Source organism: Pyxicephalus adspersus, chromosome 10 (genome assembly GCF_032062135.1).
Source record: "Pyxicephalus adspersus chromosome 10, UCB_Pads_2.0, whole genome shotgun sequence".
Classification (NCBI taxonomy): domain Eukaryota; kingdom Metazoa; phylum Chordata; class Amphibia; order Anura; family Pyxicephalidae; genus Pyxicephalus; species Pyxicephalus adspersus.
The window spans coordinates 40,543,828-40,565,726 of NC_092867.1; the positions used below are offsets into that span (position 1 = coordinate 40,543,828).

Sequence of the window (21,899 nt, forward strand, 5' to 3'; positions counted from 1 at the left end):
TTCGTAGGTTTTATTTTTCTTTATAAAATCAGATCATGTCATCACGGCCACAGGAGGCGTGACGGTTTCTCTTTATTGCCTCCTGTGCCCCAGCCACACCATGATTACTACAGTTTAAAACTGAAATGTGCTCATAGCTAATTATCCCATGGCTCAGCCTAGCAGATTGCAGATCTTTTTTAATAGGAGACCATGCCATGATAGACTAATTTACATGAACACCAACCAAAGCAAATTGACTATTATCTAAAACCAAACCTTACAAAGAAACACATGTATTTGCAATTGTTTTTAGTACCTGATCAGACCTGAGGAGTGCCAGATTTTCAAAAATTCCATATTTTTGAAGGTTATATATGCTGTATATATTAAAATGAAATAACACTAAATAAAAAACAAATTAAACTTCAATGTTCACCAACTAAGTAAAACTGGTTTACAGAATTTCAGTTCAACTAAACAAAATAGTTCCCCAGAATTTTAATCATTATTGTACACTCGAAAAGAAACTAAATAGCAGTTGGGCTGTCGGGATGATCATCCTTATGACTGACAGTAACAGCATCCTCAGCAACAGGAACAGCTTCATTTTATGGAGGAAAAGCAAGACCCAACAGCTGATTCTGGAGCACCAGTAAAACAAACAGCGCCCCCAGAAAACTGAAATTGAAGGCCAGATTTTTGAATGTCAACCTGTATTTTTACACTTGATAAAAGCCATGGTTGTGAAACACAGCAACAATTGACCTCAGAGGACTTAAAGAAAGCAAAAACCACTTACTGTGATATTCTCCAAGTCCAGATGCTTGTTATGGACGGTTTCACACAGCTTACGAATTTTCTCTTTTATTTTGTTCATCTCTTTCTCATTCATAACCTTAGATGAGAGATCTTGCTCCATTTCTAGAAGTCGGATCATGAGGTCCAGACTAGCTCGGTCAAGGTCCATATTTAAGCGGTCTCTGCTTAGTATATACATTAGCGAAGCAGTACAAAGTGCTAGATTCTGTGGAAAGGATAGAAGAAAAGATGGATATCAATTATACCAAACGTGTAAGAAAACATTCTGGAGATGCAAACTAGGTTTATTACAGCTTCTCCCAGCAACAAAACATCAGTGAAGATAATTGGCAAATTACAGTTTATGTCCTCAGGTTAAACTGCTTCCTACAGTGTTTAGTTTTAATCAAACTGAGAATAAAGGAAATGTGTCAGTAAGAAATAAAAAGGCTCCTAGCAAAAGAAGAGAGTATAAATACACTGAACAGGGACTTTGATAAACTGAAATCTTCAGCTAAAAGTTTACTTCTCACCCCTTGTTTTTCATCACTGCTGGGTTCTTTAGTGGTAAAGGTTTAATAGAGTTCACAGAAAATTTCTCTTTAAAACTTTTTCGGAAAAGGTTACCAACAGGAGTGCTTTAAAAGTGCCAGGGACTGGCAATATGCAGGCTGTCGAGATGCCTGCAAGGCCTACAGGCCTTTTAGTACATTTAAACTGAAAAGTAGGGCTTTAGTATACCTAAAGCTGAAAGAACCAAATCAGAGGGCACACTAGCATTTAGTATATTTACACACAAGATCATAAAAATTACAGCTTAAAGAAAAGAATTTAATCTTCAAACAAAGCAGCATATTTAACGCCAGAAATGCTAAAGAAAAAATAATAAAATATACCGGGTGGTGTTGACTGTCATCCAGTGTTTTAAAGACCATGGCTACCATTCCATGTGCTCTCAGGTGCATTCGGAAACTTGGCATTGCACACTTTGTCGCCAAGCTTATTACACTATTGAGAAAGAAAAAAAAGGAAGTTAAAATTACACTGTAAAGAAGAAAAAAAACAGAAGTAATCAAAAAAAATAATAAAAAATTTATCTACTTTTTTAGTATTAAATCTATTATTTTTTTGCCTGCTTTTCTGATGGAGACTTCCGCTTATTTTTCATACATATATAACTCCTCTGTTCAACGGCTGAACACAAATACCTAATCCTACCATCACATCGTAGCAACTCCTTTAAGCAAGATGCCAGGATAATCTGCTAAAGCATCAGAATAAAGAAAAAAAGGGACTTAGAATGGAGCAAGGTTGTCAATGTCAAGCAATAAAGGAAAGGGCATTAAAAAAAGTTGATGTCTGGATGTTGGAAGCATAGGACCTGCAAGGGGTTTTATTTTTATTTTTTTCAAGAACTTTCTTAGATAGGTGCCTGCTGCATTTTATCAGTAAATAAATCAAATTATTTTACTTTGAGCAATTACATAACATAATGATAGACAGAAAATCCATGACTCACCTAAGGCACCGGGTGTTTATGGGCTGAGAACACTTAAGCCCACTCAGCAAGTATTCAATATCATCAGTGAACTCCTGATTCTCTCCAAATTCCACCACATCATTGAAGTGCTTCACATGCTGAACAACAGTGTACAGCTAGAGGGAACAAAAAATAGCTATATATGAATTTGTTCTGTGATATACAATGCAAATGATGACCCAACAATTCTCAGATGCCAATAAGCTAGCTGCTTCTTCTCCAAGAAAAAATGTTTGCACACTCAAGAAATCTGTTTTGCAACTATCACAACCAACAACTTTAAAAAGAAAAAAATTACCACAGTTCCACAGGTTGTATGGAACTACAACATTATCAAATCCACGGGATGGTGTTACAGATTTGGAAATTTGAAAACTGATGGTATGGCTGTCATTATTAGGCCGCCACTTTTTTAGACTATATGCATTTAGGGCAGGTTCTGCTCTGCCTCTAGATCAAGCAATTCGGTGCAGCACACAGGAGCTGGCACCCAGCCAGCTGCTTGGTCACTCGCACTGCACCCACCACTTGTTCATAAAAAAAAACTATAGTCTGCACATTTTACAGCTGGAACCAGTTAGCAGTACTGGTATTCCATACATTCCCCAAGGGGCTGCCAACAGGAGAAGCTACATGTAGCATCTCCCCAGAAGCAGCAGTTTCCTGACATGAGTAAGTGGTAAGCATACGGCAACCTCATGGGCAGTGTTAATAAAGCTTTATTACCAATTTTAAAAGTGGTCATAAGACTGTAAAAAGTGTTGAACACTTCTACGTTTAGGTGAGCAGAGTTTCTAAATGCCAATTTGGGTAATTACAGTATTTCCATTCTGCAACTGTAAAAGCCTGTTCACTAGGAAACAAAAGATGTTCTCAATTTGGTAAATATAGTGATAAAGTGGCAAAGAGGTTTATAAAAGTGGTGAACTAAAGTCAAGAACTTTGAAAATATAGGCCACCTAATGTAATTATCCACTCTCAATATTATAAAGCACACCTTTCTCTTGAGTACTCTCAATGTTATAATATCTCAGACATCAAATTAAAGCCAAAAAGTGAGGGGGAAATTGGTTTGTTTTTAAATCTATAGGCTTTGGTCCTCTAAATGTCAGAAGCTCCTAGATCCACAACTGAAATCACTTACTTCCTTGTGCTCCTTTCTGCATTTTAGCGCTGTCACTATGTCCTGATAGGGTTGTGTGGGAATAGTCACAGTTTTAATGACTTTAGGAGGTGGAGCTGGAGCCTTAAAAACACCATCATCCTTTGGAGACGGAGCATCTGATGGCTTTGTCTAAAGAAAAAAAAAAAGGAATACAATACAGCACTCTCAATTTAATGTATAGTAAATAAGTTACAAATCTGAAAGCTAGCTATCATAAAACAATAACACCTAGAGAGAATATTAATAGGAGACAACATTATAAAAACATTATTATGCAAATGGATGTTTTATGTAATATGTCTGACTAAACACTCTCTGATGCTTCAAGAAAGTTACACGTTACAATTCTCTTTCAACATACTTCCATGGCACTAAAATGCTATGCTTTTGGGAAAGCCCAAAAAATAGAGTTAAATATTGTAAGGCAAAACTTGATACAGGCAGCCTAAAAGATTCTCTGCCAACACATTTGCATCTTCTGGAGTCAATCGGTTTAAGAAGAAAAAAAAAAAAAAAGCTTCCCAAATCAAGCAGGGAAGATCAGTGCCCGACTCAAAAGTATTATAAAGTTACAGGCTGCTGAGTGGTTTTAGTTCTTTTAGCAAGGATTGGTGTATGGACTAGAAAATTGGTGCACAACTGACTATACGCTAGCTGGGCTCAGAGTGTTGAGCGTGGATCAGTTTGGTAATTTGGAATGCATACCTGTTATTTAAAGTAAAAATAAAAGAATTACATACAAGTATCATTTTTGGAAACTTACTGGTGCAGACTGAGACTTAGAAACTGGTGCAGATGGCAGCTCATCAGACTCTGGCTGGTTCCAGTGTCTTGCATTATAAACAGCCTTTGTTGGAGACTAGAGAGAAAAAAGTATAATAAAATGTAATCAAAAGAATATAATAAAATTCAAACTGAACAGTGTGATAATACAAAGTTAGTCAGATCAAGAAGCAAGAATGCCAGTGCAATACATACCTATTGCTGGGCGTTTTTATTAGACTATTAAAAGACATTTCCTGGGAGCATAGAATTGCCTCCAGGTTTTTAGAGTGAACCATCTTGTTCCATTAACTCAGCATTCTAATAAATCTCTGCACTACAGGCACATTTCACTGCTTTTTTAACATTTTTAAGTGCATTCCAACTACAGACAAATAATTGTGGATGTGCAAGAAATAAAGTATGCGGATACCTTCCTTTTTGACATGGGCGGGTGCATAACGGCCATTGGAGTGATTTCAGAATACCTAAATACAGGCGCCACAAGGTCAAGGACAGTATTTTGGATGCAAACAATCTTGTTTGGGTAATGTTAACCAATGTGGAAGGGAACATCTGCTAGGTATATCAACAAAATTACAAGTTGACATAGGCATGACTTTACCAAGCTTGCCCTTTTTCGAATCTGATTAAATATTAGTAGGTTTTCCACTATAAGGAAAAAAAGGAATCCCCTATTTAAAATACACACAACGCGCCGCCATCTTGGATGTGACAATTACACACTCAGCAGACAAAAAGCTGTCATTCAAGTGACGTTCTGATACGTATATGGTTTTGCTGGAACCAACCGTGTGCTCCCAGTTCAATTTGCCCATCCATACTACACTCCTTAATGCCATTGGAGCTGGAAGCAGCTAACAAAATCTAACATAGCAGCTACAGGATTAACCTACAAACATGACTTCCAATATTCAATTCCATTGCATGTGAGGTTATAGCAGTAGTAGTTTATACAATAAAAAGGTAAGATTGATTTTGCTTAGAGTACAGCTCACAGGAAGCAACAAAGACCCTGCGTTTCTATCAAGATTGACAGGTATTTCCTGTATTCAATGAAAACGTTGTAGGCCTTAAAAATTAAAACATTTGCCCATCGTTTACAAGGTTATAAGAAAAAAAGAAAAGCTAGACACTTCAACAAATGATAAAGTTTTAGGTTTCCTAAAACTGCTGCCATTGTGAGAACCTGAAATGAAGTTCTTGCTGCAAAGCAAGCAATACTTAACTGCCCTGGTGCCAAACTCCAATGAAGTAAAGATCTCAGCTTACTGCAAGACCTCCCTGACCGGTCCTTCCGCTGTGCTATGCAAGTACTTCAGGCAGAAACTACATCCCTACTATGTACGGTTTTGACACTGCGGCTGGAACCAAAATGTCCAGCACAATCTCATCGACATCTGCTTGTCTATGCTCCTGTCCGTGCAGAATGTATCGGACTTTATCCTGCCTTAGAACTCCTATTAAGTAAAGTTTCATAAATACCACAGGGAGCACTTTTTTGGCTGGTGGTGGTTAGAGAGAACTAACCAAATATTGGAATTGATCAACAATGTGTTAGTTTTAATAGATTACCGGTGCCTGCCATTACTTTCAGTGTTGCTACTTTTGCACTTTTCTGGACAATCCAGCAGTTGAAAAGTTGGGTCAAAAAGTTGGGAAAAGGACACTGCACAGTTAGGGCATAATAGGAAATAAAAAAGGGGGTGGACATTAGAAAGTTGGAGCAAAGTATAGTCCAGGGGTAGATAGCCGATATTGTAAGCGTTACCAAATACCTATGGAAAAAACAACAGTGAGCACCAAATGTGCAACATGTTCCCTGCCTACCTGGTTACAGTTTCTTTCCATCCAGCTGAAAAAAACTTCTAGGGAGAACACTGGTTAGGGCTATGTAAATCTCAGCATTTGACTGAATGAAGTCTTCCATGTGCATTTAGTTGTTTGCTGGGAGTTTAGCGTCAAATGCAATTTTATTGTTATTATGTATCCTTAGGAAAACTTTGTGGTCTATTTATAAAGCAGTGAACCTAATATTCCTTGAAACATGCGCCAGTAGAAAATCAATTACTGCCATTGAAACACATGGACCTGGAGATTCTCCACCAGGGAATATTTAAGGAACGACAGATTTGCTGCTTTATCAGACCCCTTTAAGTGAGTCTAGTTTTAACTATGATATTAAAGTGTAACTTTAATTTCACAAACAAAAACAGAGTAGGCAGGACTTCCTAAAGAAGGAACTGGCATGTCTGCGTGGACATGCTTGTTCACAATTTTTTTTTTCCTTTAATGCTGCTCCAACCCATCTTATTCTCTCCCGACAACCAAAAGAGGACTGGATGAAGATGTCAACACCCATGGTGAAGCAAAGACAGGTAAGTGGGGTAAGTGAATTTTAAGAAGGCTCAGGTATTTGCAGTCCAATATTGAAAACTGGCAATGTAAAATAAATACATTTTCTACTGGAAATGCACTAGATTTGAAAATATTTTTGTAATAAATGAGCCTAGAAACACATTACTCAAAGATCAGTGTTGAGGCAACCATAGGATTGAACTTTTATATTCAATATTTCTTTATTAAAGAATAATTTGTTATACAAACATATCCAGTGTACAAGGTATTAATACCATATTTATACAATGGAAACATTAAGTCAACAGAATAAAGAAGTCAGAGAAAACAAGAGAAAAAAAAGAAAGAAGAGTATTGAAAGCATACTTATGACAGTCCAATAAAAAAGTGAAATAAACAGCCAAATCCAGGTATTAACAATTTCGACTGAAAGAACACGTAAATATCCACATCAACACATTCAAGGGTGGATATCAAAAGCACAATTAGAGTGAGTAGACCATACCTCCCAAGCCCAAGCCCTGTAAATCTCAGTTGTGCCAATGCAAAAATATTTTCAAAGGAACACTGTATGTACATTGATATTATATTACTTCAGATATTTTGGGTACATTTATACTTTCTCACTTTCACACAGTGGCCAATTTAGCACTTAGAAGAACATGCACAACTACTGGCCTCCCTTTCAATGGTACATTACCCAGTTGTGGAAGTGGAATATAGCAATTTCAGGATTAGCCTTTATTGAACAGCCCACCAGTTCAGAATTCAAAACAAAAATCTGGTTTCAAAAAGAACGGACAGATTTGCATTGCCACAGAACATGTAGTAGAGTGCCCATAGCTCCAGACTCCCTCCAGCACACATTAGTAGCTGAATTAGAAAAGTGAGCCAGCCGTACTGGAGTTAAGTATCATTGGTTGAGAATCCTCTGGTACAAATCCCAATGATCTGCGCACCTAGTATGGCGATACGTAATGTTCAGAGCTTCTAGCCACCCAGAATTCAGAATTTTTAAATTCAATTCAGTTTGCCATTTTTGCTTTGGATTCGATTTATGAAATTCTAAATTGGTGCTAAGTAACAAATAAAACTTAGTGATCCCGTTTCCTCACATGAGGACTGGTAAGATACAATTATATAGACCACTCCATGGGGAGTCTAGCATGCATTAATATTTCTGATAGACAAAGCCTAATACAAATGTATGTGAAAAATTCTTTAGATGGGAGATCGTAAATCTTTTGCAAAGATTGAAAAGATTTCACCTGCTGAAAAAAGTATAAATCTTTAATTTTGGTGATACCCAATTGACGTCATGAAGAGAGGTTAAGATGCAGAATAAATATTTCAAGAATTTTCAAATCAGGAGTCAGGGACATAGTAGTGTGCAGGGCCAGGCCATAAATTAGATAAATCTAATCCGGAGGGTCGCTTGGATGGACGGGTATGTATTACTAGAAGCCAGGTTTCCCATTTTCATGGCAAGTAACATCCATTGGAGAGTGGAACAGTTAAGAAAAAAAAAAACCATCTTAACCCAAATTTTAGTGATATCCTGATTCCACCAATGCACAACCTATGCCAATACAGAAGCGGCAAACTAATGCGAAATACTGGGAAGACCCATACCCTGCAACTTTCTGTATTTAGTCAAAATTGAGCGATTACATCGTCGCCTTTTGTTATTCCATACATGCAAACACATCTTCGAGCTTTCCTAACAGAAAAAAAATTTGTTAGGGACAGGTATTACCGCTGTCCGGAACAAATACAAAAATTTAGGCAACAAAACTATTTTAAATGCCGCTATGCTGCCTACCATAGAAAGCTCCTGCTTCTTAATGTCAGCTAGTTCTGCTGGCAGAGAGGACAAAAGTTTTCTATAATTAGGGTCATATTGGTTATTAGAGTGCGCTGACAATTCTATCCCCAGAAAGGAGATGGATTCAGATTCCCATAAAAAAAGAAATTCAGAGCCTAATTTAACTAAAACTTCCTGCACAATATTAAGTGGGAAAAAGTATGACTTATTCAGTTTGTAATAAGATGGTCTGCTATATTGCATAAGAATGTCTAGAACTGACCGCAAAGAGGAAGGAGGGTCTGTAAGTACCAAGATTATGTCATCAACAAATAAACTGATCCTATGTTCCCTCCCTTCAATAGACAAGCCCCGCACCATAGGATCTGACCATATTCTCCCTGCCAGGGGTTCTACCAATAAAGTGAAATTAATCGGGGACAGTAGGCACCCCTGACGTGTCCCATTAGTTATGTCAAAACTAGATGGGAGGGCTCCCCAGGTGAACACTCTTGCACTTGGAACAGAATACAAAGAGAGAATGGCTGATTTGATCCAACCTACAAAGCCAAATTAGTCCAAAAAAAAAGTTAGATATCCCCAGTGTACCAAACACTCTGCGTCTAAAGAGAACAGAAAAGGACATTTGCTTAATTCAGCATAACGTATAATATTAATCAATCTCCTAGTACCACCTGGGGCCTGCCTATCCTTTACAAAGCCTACCTGACCTGGTTGCACTATACATGGAATAACCGAGGTCACCTGAAGTGCTAAAAACTTTAGCATAAATTTTAGTATCTGAATTTAGCAGCGAGATGAGTATGTACAGGTTGGTGAGAGTAGCTTCCTTGCCTTCCTTAGGTAATGTGATGATCACAGCTTCGAGCATTTCCTTAGGAAAGCTCCCTAGCACAGCTGCTTTGGTAAATATCTGAGCCAGGCAGGGAGAAAGCTATCAACTAATTTTTTTAAAGTATTCATTTGGGGAATCCATTACTCCCCAGGGATTTATGGTTCGGTAGCGACTTGATAACATTTTTGATTTCAGAGGCTAAGAAAGACTGAGATAAAAATTGCAGCTGATCTTTCGTTATTGTTGGTAATGAAATAGTGTTCAAAAAATTAGTGATCGAGGCATGAGTTGGCTGAAATGTGTCATCACATAAATTGTATAGCCCTTTATAATAATTACAAAAGATGGGATCAATCACTGAGAAGATATTGTATTTGGTTCTGCAAATTTTTATTTTCCTAGCTAATAGTGCACCCGGTTTATTCCCTAGGGAATAATGAGTAGCCTTCAATCTCCTAACAAAAGGATTCATATCTGTACAGCAACAAAGATCCAAGTTGGAGTCTAGCTTTCGCCAAGCTCGCTGAAACTTGTGGGGTAGGAGATTTCTTATTAATCCCCTATTGCCCCTCTAGAATTTCAATAAGACATTATGCTGACATGTCCTGCATTTCTTGTCACAAGTGCAACACTTTATAAATATTCCCCCCATGTACGACTTATGGGCGTTCCATAGACTAAAAGGATCAATATCCACTATATCATTCACTGAGAAATACACATTCATATCATGCGCAAAGGTCCCTTGATAATTCGGATGGTCCAAAACATAAGTATTTACCTCCACAGTCTATCCGATCCCAAGGTTGTACTCCCCATGTCAACGACACCGGGGCATTGTCAGACTATGTTATATTTCCAAAATCCAAAAAACGAATATGCGTGAGGGACCAGAATACATAAAAAAAAAAAAAATCAATGCGAGAATGGGATAAATGCGTGGGAGAAAAATAAGCAAAGTCTCTCTCCGATTAATGCTGACACCTCCAATGAATTGAACTTTTGATTTACATCAAAAACATTTTCAACAATGCTTCAGTCAATCAAAACCGTCTTTAATGGTTTCCATTAAGAGAAACCCATGGCCCATTATAATTATTCATTTTTCTTAATGATCAGGGTTCTCAAGTAACTTCCACAAGTAACGGAGGCTCCCTCGCACCCTGACAGGAATAGGCACATTTAAACGCCTAAAGAACTGAACCTTTCCCATCTTCCTTGTAGGGCAACCTACCACTTTGAATGGATAGATTCCTGGGGAAATCGCAACCTCAAAGAGTCTCCACGCTGCAGAATCAGCAGCAACCGACAGGGCTGACAGAATCTAAGATGGCATCTGGCAGAAAGCATGCACAAACAGGTAGGCAATCTCCCCTTCCCTTAGATAAGGAAACCACGGGATCAGACTGCTCAAAAATAGATGCGGTAGTGGCTATTTTGACTCCAACATTACAAGACACAATAGATAAAACCATAGGGAAGGGAATACAGTTGCTGAGGCAGGAGTTAAAAGCACAGTCATCCTAAATAACTGCAACAGAATCACGCATCTTATCATAGTAAGATGAATTGCATTCTGCTAACTCGAAATGGTTAAAACCAGAGTATAATCAAAAATTGCTAATTACTAAACTGGATGATCTAGATAATAAGGCAAGATGAAATAACCTACAAATTATAGGGATCCCAGAAAATATTAAATCCAACCTTTTGATGGTAGTTTGTGATAGTACAATACCTGATCTTTTAACTATCCCACATGCCTGCAAGGAAGGATGGGTATATAGGATGGGTCCTCCAAGATCTGATGCCAATAAGGCAAGACCAGTGATAGACAAATATTTAAATTTTGCTGACAGAAAGGCAATTTTACAAGCTTATAGCAAGCAACGCAAACTGGAGATGGATGGTCATGCACTATTACTGTTTGCTGAATATTCTGTGGATGTATCACGCAAGCGGAAAAGTTTTAATGCAGCATGTTCAGAACTGGTCCAAAAAAAGTTCGATTTACACATATATTACACATCAGGAATTCACATGGAAATAACCAATCTTTTACTTCAGCAGAGGATGCAATGGTTTATCTAAAGAAGAGGTCAGCAAACTTTTTTGACCACTTCAGGGGTAGGCAGGAGCACACTAGGCCAGACTCTCTCTCAAGTCCCACCCTAATGGCTCAGCCCCCCACCAGGAACACCCCCTGAAGGAAAATCCCTCTCCTCCGCAATGCATACTGAGGAGAGGGAATGTTCCCTTTTTTCCCCAGAGGGAGGAGTGTTAAGGCCGGCCACAGTAAATAGTGAAGGGAGCCATCACACGGAGGCTCAAGAGCCGCATGCGGCTCCAGTAGCTTGTTCCAGCTCCGCCGCGGGTTGCCGGCTGGCATTATTAGGCTGGAACGGCCAGGGGGCGTTAGGTCGGAACAAACTACCGGCTAGGCCGTATCTGGCCTAAAGGCCGGAGTTTGCCTACCCCTGATCTAAAGGACTTGCTCCAGCAATCACCAGCAACTTCAATAGTGGAACCTCAGGAGGAGCAGCTTCAGCCACAGAGAATGCAGCCACCGCTGGGATCTACTTCAAAACAGAAAACGATGAGAGAGAAAAAAATGTTTCTTTGTCTTGGCTCAGGACTACAAAGGAGACCTAGACCAGGTATCTGGAAGGAATTATTTGTCTTGCTGAAGTTTTTTGATGATACTTAGAAGTTTCAGTTTATCATAGTAAGCTATGGTTTATCACTTTATAATATATTTATATTTCCCGAAGGGGGTAAGCCTTCAAAAGATTGTTGGTGAAAATGTTCATTGTTTCAATGAGGAAATAAGGAAGTACTCAATATTACTGTTTGTTGTATTAGATTTTTCAGTTACTTAAATCTACAAATCACTCTTGTAGAAGTACCAGGCTAAAACTCTAATTTCAGTCTCCTTTATTTAGGAATAACAGAAAATGACTGCAGCTCCTCAGTGGTATGAGCATCAGTCAATAACATGGGCATCCTAAAATCAGCCACTGCAGCCTGCAGATCTGCCAGAGAGAGCAAGGAATTATTTAATTGTAACCTCAAAGTCAGCAAATAATGTAATTTCATTTATTTTACATGGCCTTGGTAAAGACCCCAGGCAAAAATCCAGAGGCCCCTGCCACATTGCAGGGCTACAGTGAAAGTAAAGGACAAAAGTACAGTGAAAGTAAAGGACAAAATTAACAGACTAAAATGTAGAGGAAAGATGTGTCCAAGCTGCAGACATCAACATCATAAGGCTTAGGACACACGGACTGTTTCCCCAGCATTTAACCTAAGTTTTTAAAGGCCTTGTTTGAAATTGCCATGCATTACAATAGGTTAATCTACACCAGGACTTTTGCTTGAGGCACGTTTATGGCATTTATCTTATACGTTGTCTGCAACGTTTTTGGGCACTTACTATGCAAAACACAGTAAAAACGTGGGAAACCGAGGCATAGGCGGTTTCCAGCATTTTAAAGGCAAGCTTTAAAACGCTAATAAAAGTGCATAAAAACGCACTAGGAACATTTGCATGCGTTTTTAAAAACCATCCATGCAGACCCAGCTTAAATTGGCTGCAAGCAGCCTTGGAGTTATTAGTAGAAAGTGAGTCGCACATTTTTGGATTTAGACACACTTTAAATGGTTTTGCTGTGTAGGATGGTAGATCAGTAATATAGACCAACACAGAGAACAGAGAACCTGCAGGCAATATTGCTGACTAGTCCCTAGCACTTAGTCCCTACCTGACTGTGCTTCCAGTGTTTAGATCCTCTAAGCCAGGAGTCAACAAACTTTTTTGGCCACTAGGCCATTTCTGGGGTGGGCAGGAGCACACTAGGCCGGACTCTTCATCGAGTCCTGCCCTAATGGCTCCCCCTCCCCACCAGGAAAGCCCCCTGAAGGGAATTCCCTCTTCTCCGCAATGCATATGGATGAGTTGGAATGTTCCCTATTTACCCCAGCCGGCGTTAACACTTCCGGGGTAAATAGGGAACATTCCCTCTTCTCCGTATGTGGAGGAGAGGGAATTACCTTCAGGGAGCCACAGCCAGAGGAGGCTCCGGTAGTTTGTTCCGGCTCAGCTTATCTGATTTAATGAAAACCCACTTGGTTTAAAGTTTAAACTAAATTTTATTATTTATATAGCGCCAACATTCATGGTGCTGCACATCCAAAGGGGATCATATATTGCCACCATCTCATCATTTGCTGCACACAACTGGGTGTATTATAAAATACCTTTTAGCAATAGTCAATAGGATTTCATTAATTAAAACTGCCAGGAGGCATTAACAAAACAGCTTTCATCATTCAACTGCTCAATAAACCAAGATACATAATGATACTGTTGAAAAGTGCACACCATAAACACAAAGTTGATTAAGAAGAAAAGAGATAAAGTGTGAGCCCACCACCAAGTAAAGGCTTATGCAGTAATAACTAATGAGTCACTTACCTTTGTTTTTGCTGGGGTCTGTACTGCTGCTTGTTTGAAAGGTGGGCTTTTTCTCTGTAAAATGTGGTGTAAAATTTGCATTTTGCTTTCAATACATATTAAATAAAAAAAAACACTCGACTTATATATTTTGTGTACATTACCCCTCCCAAAATATTTAACAAAAAAAAAACATTGTCTTACCAATTATGTGACTTGAAGAGTCAATATTCTGCACATTTTTATGTACTCCTAAACTTGGCATATCAGACTCTATTGTGACCTCTGCACTCATTGCTTTCTTCTTTAACTTCCGTTCCTTTTTATGCCAGCTATTATCGTCTTCATCGTCGTCACTTTCACTTAAGTCATCAAAGCCAAAATATTTAATTCTATAGCTTGACTGCCCAGGTGGCTTGGAGCCTCCTTCCTCGCTGCAGCCATCTTCTTGGTCATCAAAACCAAAGAACTCCAATTTGGCATCTTTTTTGGACTTGGTATTACCAGGACGAAATCTTGTGGTGGTTTTTGTTGTTGCCATATCAGCTTTCTTTCTTAGACGCCCTGCTTCTCCCAAATCTGTAGAAGGGCTTGTAGTGAACTCGTCTATACCTCGTTCCATGCTGTCTTGGATGGTAACATTACATACCGAGAGGCAAGATGGATGCAGAACTGTATAATCTCTAGTCCGTCCAGTGGTTTTGGGCCCACTGCTTCTATTCACAGTGTTTGCTCTGTCTGTGGCATTGTTAGATTTGGCCGTTGAAAAGCTCGAGCCATCTAAAAGTCTGTCAAAATTGGATGAACCTTGTGAAGATTTGGACTTGTTAGCTCTACAATATGTCCTACAATTACCAAGTTTGACACCACCTTGAAGCACATCCTCACTGATTTGTTCTTCTGGATAATCAGTTTGTTCTTTCAAGGGTTGGCAGTCTTCTTCAGCTTTGGGTTCCAAAGAACTTTCATCCTCATTTGAGTCAAAGTTGGGAACGTATGAATTTTCTTGTGTCAATTCATCCCAATCATACAACAACAGTTTCTGAGAGCTTTTGGTCTGGTCCTTTTGTTCCGTAGAGTCTGAATCCCTGTCATCTGTGGCAAAACTAGAGATGATTGACTCCACTGGTTGCTTGCTGCTGTTGCAGGATTTTGCCGAAAATCCTGAAGGTAAAGTGTCTGAAAATTTCTTGCTTTCATGATCAGCCTTCTTTGGAAAAGAACTATTTTTGTCTTCTGTAAAATTATGCAGATTACCTACAAAAGAGAACAACACATAATAGATGAGAAAATGTGAAATAAAATAAAGTGTTTAAGATTTTACTTTATTAGTGGTAAGAAAAAAAATGTAAGGTAATCCTACACCTACTTACACAGGAACTGTGCATGCAGCATTACATAGAGATGAACATAAAGTGGTGTTGCTATTCAATGTACCTAAATGGTCCCCACTGTTGGGCAGTTCAGAATAATTGGACCACAATGCAGTAAATGTGTATAACATCAGCATTCAGTAACATTTGCATTTCTGCACAAACAATAGGCCCTACCTAAATTTTTTTAAAACCATTTGGATGTGATAAACCCCCCAAAAAATAAATTACTTCCAAATGATCTAAGAAGTCGTCTTGCGAGTCGAGAACCACCCATATCCTCTGCGGCCTTATTAGTTCATATTTTTCCTAGCTATCCTTGTGAATTACAGCTAGGAAGAGGGGAAAAGATGTTCTTTTTTCATACACTTCCAGTTCTAGGGTGACAATGCTGCCTCCATTAACATAGTACAGTGAAAGAACATTGTTACCCTATGACAGTGAATGATTACTACTGTCAAAATGCTACAGTCGCATGCTACTGACAAAAACTCCACATATAAGCCAGCAGAAAAGAAAGAAATGAAACCGTCACTATAACTTAGTATTGTAAGTTACTGTTGCACACCAAGAAATTCCCGGCATCACTCGCGTCTATAGACCAGCAGCCTCTCTGCCTATGTGTGGCCGAGCATTTTACAGATGCAAGTAATGCCGGGAATTGTAGTAGCGGTGTCACTCATGTCTATTGAACAGCAGCCTATATGTGGACCCCGCAGAGTTTATACTCACAGCTAAGCCAGACATTTGTGCCAGAGAATGCAATTCATTTGTTTTCACATTACATTCTCTGTCAAACTAAAACAAAAGGAAGAAACAAGACTACTTACCCTACTATACTAATGACAACCATGCAGATTACACCAAAGTGAAAGTTTTGTCACACTCCAGGATAAACAAAATCCTAAAGACTTATATACCGCATAGCTTATTATGGTCTTTTTATTTTTCTATCATGCAGTAAAATTAAAAAAAAAAAAAAAAATTAGGCCTCTTTATTATAGGCTTGTTCCAGACTGAATGTTAAGCAAAACCTCTGTTTCCATATGAAAATGTTTTATATCTAATGAGAAGGAAAAACTCCCTCTATTTTTTCAAAAATTCAAATTCAAAAATTTCAAGTTTGGCCCGTGGTATACGTTTTTATTTTGTCCCTCTGTGCATTTGAGATTTTACACCCCTGCCCTAGGGGGATCTGTAATTCTAGGGACTTCACATAAGTGACAATAGGGTAAAAAATATCAATACAGGGTTTGGTCAGGAAAGGGCTGTAAAAAGAGAGAGATGACAGAACAGATGGAGTGAGGTGATAACCCCCATGCTGATCTTTGCTAACACCTAGATTAGACGCTCCTGCTTGACTTCCCCAACAACTTCAGAACTCCTGCATTTTTCTGTTTCATAACTGGAGTTTGAAGTACCCTATTCCAAGCTAGGGGAATGCTTCAGCCAATAGGTGTTCACCAAATGACATTCAGTAGCCAATCCCAACTTTCCAATGATCCGAATAGGGTTTAACTGTAGAAGACTGGGAACTGGGAGAATGGTAGGGAGCCAGTGAGAACAAGCAAAAAGCCAGCAGCAGAAGGAAGCCAGATTGTGCCAGAGGAAGCCTGCGACTATGAGTCACTGAGTAAGCAAGAAATAGTTAACAATGCAAGAAGCATGGGAGAAGTTAGCAAGACACAGTTCTTAGGGAATGAGGCTCCTGGGGTACCCATCTACATCTTAGCAGGTAGCTATTCCTGAATGCATTCTTACATTGTCTTATATGTGTCTATGATATTGTAATGTTGTTTTGCTATTTTGTAATTGCTGTATTATGTACCAACCAAGAGTTAGATTACTATAGGCGTTTACCTACAAACAACATTTTTATTTACTGTATATTTCGTTGATTGAACTTCCTATATTTATATCAACCAATATTGCTGTGTATTTTATGGTTCAACTTTATGGTTCCTTAATTAGACTGTTTAAATGACTAGCTAATATTTGTGCAAGAACCTTCATTTATTGAATACATATGTGCATTGATAGGGTGATATAATATCCATATTTATGCAGATAATATTCATAATCAACAGTTACAACATATCAAACCTTTGCCCTTGGGTTTAGATATGCGTTAACTTTAGACATGTTGCTCCATGGACTGTCCTCATTACACAACTCCCCATGCGCATCATAAAACGTGCAAGAAAGGGCTTCAGATAATAGACAAAAGTAAATGAGAAGAAAGTGCCTGGTAGAATTAGGATTGGAGATATTGGATTCGAAATATTTCAGTAGTTTAAGGTAGGGATTTAGTAATGGCCCACAATCAACGTATGAAAACGCCTCTGTTACATACATGACACTTACACACTTATCACAATAGTCAAGACCAATTATAAGAGAAATGTCTAAAGCAGCCTCTTGCAATGTTTTTACCTTGGGGAACCCCTTGAAATAGCTTACAGGTCTACAGGAAACCCCTTCGATAATTCCTTTATCCACATATCAAAGTACATTAGTGTGGCGTTCAGAATGGCCCCCTCCTAGATAGCCAAAAAGATCTTTGGTGTCAGGTAAACTGACCTGCAGCTCTGAAGGATCCCTTGTCTATAGTCTGCAAGTGAGTAATAAAAATCCAGTTCTTAAATGACTATTAAAATTATTTAAGTGTTGTAACTAATGAAAACATCAGTACAGAATTCTGGTTGTTATATATACTTCCTGGACAATATAATAGAAATGATTTGTGAATTTTATTCAGTACAAATAAAAAGGATTACCTCTTTTTAAAGCAACACAAACATTTCTGACTGTTGATGGCTAAAATTCTAAATCTAAATCAACTGGATACTTCATTCATTTTTCCTGAAGTCAGGCATTTATCAACAAGATTGGCGCTGGCAATTATATGCCTGCTGGGTTAGATGCCAGGCAAATCAGTTAATTTGGCAGCACATTCCACTGTTGCTTGTCTACTATATGGCTGACTGACCTGCAAGTTCATGCATCATTATCTTGTTAAAAATTCTTGAACGAGGTTCAAAAAAAGAACCCTCCCAGCGACGGAAATTAGTACATAGTCCTAGTTGTCTTTATTACCCAATTGTTCAAACTACTTGTGACCTTCACCAGGTCAACAGTCTGCTGCAAAATGGCTCAAGTTAACCATAAACGTAAGACTAATAATAATAATAACAACAACAACAACACTGTGGAACAATTTTCAACCAACTTTTGGTTGACTTCAAATTTCGAAGCTTATTTACACTAAATAGGTATGCTGATTCTGGAAGTGAAGTTAGTTTTCTTCTATCATGTCAGGTTTTTTCTCTACCGCTTATATTAATGCGATTATGTAGCGTAGATTTGTATAGGCTATTCATTTACACGCAAGACAGTGTGGTCAGAGGTTGTGCGCTGCTCCAAGTAGTGAATAAGCAAATTGTATTTTTCTACTTACACACGTATTTACTTTCTTTCAGATCATGTCTGGATTCGCTGTTTCTAATCAAAAGTGCCCTAAACAACCTTGATTCATTTTATTATATCTGCGGCAGTTTCACTATTCCCAGTCAAAGGACGAACGTCAGCACATTTGTATAACAAGCCTATTTGGTATATTAAAAAAGGTAAACTTAGTGATCAAGATAAGTCTTGGGCCCCTCATAAGGTGTGCAAACAGTGTGTCGAGGGTTTACGGATGTGGACAAAGGGAACACGAGATAAGATGCCATTTGGTATACCTATGATTTGGCGAGAGCCAGGAGATCATTTCAGTGACTGTTACTTTTGTATAGTGAAAACTTCAGGATATAACAACAGTGTTCTGCCCAAAAATGTTTTTCAGCCGGACGTGAAGTGGACGGGACTAGACACGGCAAAATTAGAGCTCCTAGTTATTTATGCCATAGGTATCCAGTAACCTCTATTATTCTATCAGTGTTCTACCTTCCCCCTATACGTTGTTCCAACTTTCCAATGCCTGGCTTGTTAGAATGTACAATTTTTCCATTTTTTTGGTATTATGCCCCAACAGTCCAGTGTTGCGTATTTTAATCCAACCCCCTACAGTTCCATGTTTTAATGGTGTAATCCATTGTTGTAGTGTAATAATGTCATCAATGTGGCTTAACAAATTAGGCTTAGTTCACATATTTTAACAGTAAAAAAAATGCCCCTCCTGAGTGACTACTTGGAAACTACTGGGCACCTGGGATTGGTAACTGGTGATAACTGCTAGGCACCTGGGATTGGTACCAGGCGGTAAGTGCTGGGCTTTTCAGGCCAAGCAGTTTTTCAAGCAGCAATGGTTCCTGGCGAGAGGTGAGTGAACACAGCAAATGCAAGCTTACTGCCAATGTGAATTCAGCCTACCTTCAGATGTCACCTCCTAGTGCTATACCTAGGTAACACAAAGAGCATCATACATGTGATCGCAGATGGGGGCAGGAAAGCCAGTGCCTCTTCTCATCACTGCCAAAAACAGAAAATTCCTGTGAAATGTATCCACCGGCAGTGTGATAGCTGTGTGTGTAAAGTCAGCTTGTCATGTTCTGCAGCCTAACAACTCATTGTGTTCAATCCTTTAGCTCTCCTAAATTGTAGGTTGTAATTACCTAAAATGTTTAGGGTACACAGGGGACTCTCATAGCTACTAATACCCAACATTTATTTTTTTAATTTCAAGAATTTCAAAAACTTGGGGATCACAAGTTTAAAAACTTGTGGAAGTTGAACATTTGGGTTGCTGTTTTATAAGAAAGTGCACCTAGGAGCCCAAAATTGAAAATGCACATTAAGGACCCCCAAGGCCACTTACATAGCATGATCATTTGGGTGGGCCCCCTAAATATTTTACCTACCTTTCACCAAACTATAATTGTAATACTTTGCTTCCCCTTCTGCTTCTATTCTTTGAATAACAATTTATCTGGAATGGGGAGGTGCAGGAATGTAGTTGCAAACAGTTGGGGAACAGATGTATAAACCCCTAAAATTTCATTAGCATGGCATCATTGGAAGATAAAAACCTCTGCCCATCAAACTGTCCACTCCCTACCTTGAGAACCCTAGTTTCCCTAGAACAGAGAGGTGCAGATAAACAGAATCATGAGTGCAAGGGGGGGACACATGTGGCTAGCACCCCCCAAACTGTCATCCCCATGGCATGATTACATAAAGTCTGCACATGACTGTACCCTACCAGTACCTGAACCACAATTTCATTTCGATGGGCAGAGTTTTTTTATGTTCTAATGATGCCATTGTGATACACTTTTAGGGGGTGTTATCCACAGATGTTCCTTACACATTTTCAGTTTCCTACACCTCCCAATTCTGGAGAAATTGGGGTTCCAGTGTTAGAATGAATAGTAATGAAATTTTAGAGTGGGGGGGGGGGGTTATCAAAAGGTGTCGCCCCACTGCACCGACATTTTCGGCTTTAGACCCCCACCATTCTAGGGAAATTGGGGTTCAAAGAAGAAAAGCAGACAGAGTAACATAGTATGACAGTTATAGATTTGTGGGAGATAAGTAAAAAATTAAAGGGTCCTTCCCCAATGCTCCTTTCTATGTAAGTGGACCAGGGGGTCCCCAATTTGCATTTTTAATTAAAGACTCCAAGGCACACTTGCTTTTAATACTGCAACCACAATGTTGTATTTTCACAAGATTTTACAATTCTGATATCATATCATAAAATTTGTAAAAGCTGGGGTGCTGAAATTGTGAATGGTGCCAACTATAAGTGTTCCTTGTGCCACCCTGAAAATTTCAAATCGATATGTCATTTGGTTTAGGGGATATGAAGGTTTATACACAGAGAGATGTAAGGCTGAAGAATGTGACATGCTGCATTTACACACACACTGCTCTGACAACATCATTACACACGCCCACTGGGCACAGACATTGTTTACAAGATGTGTTTTTTTTTTTAAAAACTTGGCACAGCTATGAGAGGGGGAGGGACAGCCTATATCCTGATCTCATAGCTGTGCTGTGCTCTCCTCACTCCGCCCGGCATTAAGCAGCTATCAGCTATTATCAGCTGAGAACAGAGCAAGCAGAGCAGCCTCTCCTGTGTCCGTTCAGAGCTGCTGAAAATGTGCCGGGCGGAATAATCACAGCAGGTGGGCGGGCCGTCCTCCAAAAACGGGCTGGGGAGAACTATGAACAAGAAAAATAAATAACAGAGTATCCTAGTCTATCATCAGCTTTACGACCATTGGCTCATTCAGATGAAATCCCAGTGCCAGTTTTTGATACACTACCCTCTTGAAGAACATGATTATGGTGATGAACTAGGTGACAACAATGATAAGGGGTTTGAATTTGAAGAGGACTCTGTTCGTAAGCGATTTGATCAGCATGAGTTGAGTGATTTGTCACTATTGAAGAAGGCTTCAGAACTCCTAGCATCAAGACTGCGTGAGAAAAACTTATTTGGAAATTGAACAAAGGTATTGTACATTCGAACCAGAGAAATTGCATTTTTGCAGTACTTTAGAACTGACAGTAGCTTTGTGTATTGCCATAACATACCTGGTTTAACGGAGGAATTGGGAATTCCAATCTTTAACTCAACTGAATGGGGACTATTAATCGATAGCTCAAAGTGGAGATTAAAGTGTGTCCTTCACAATGGCAATATATTTGGGTCAGTCCCAAATGGCCATTCAGTTTCTCTTTGTGAAGAATATGCAGACATAAAGAGAGTCATTGAGTTGTTGCAATATCACCAACACAATTGGGTCATCTGTGTTGACCTTAATGCTTCCTTTTTGGT

The 21,899-nt window shown here is 38.9% G+C and overlaps 1 protein-coding gene across 1 annotated transcript in view; it reads right to left on the reverse strand.

The window, feature by feature from the left end:
* WAPL (WAPL cohesin release factor) overlaps window positions 1–21,899 on the reverse strand; it is a 56,095-nt gene that overhangs the window by 21,193 nt on the left and 13,003 nt on the right. Inside the window, 8 exon segments of the mRNA XM_072423173.1 lie at window positions 782–1,006; window positions 1,677–1,788; window positions 2,300–2,436; window positions 3,465–3,614; window positions 4,249–4,344; window positions 5,610–5,728; window positions 13,761–13,814; window positions 13,944–14,996. Of these exon segments, the coding sequence (XP_072279274.1) occupies window positions 782–1,006; window positions 1,677–1,788; window positions 2,300–2,436; window positions 3,465–3,614; window positions 4,249–4,344; window positions 5,610–5,728; window positions 13,761–13,814; window positions 13,944–14,996 (1,946 nt within the window).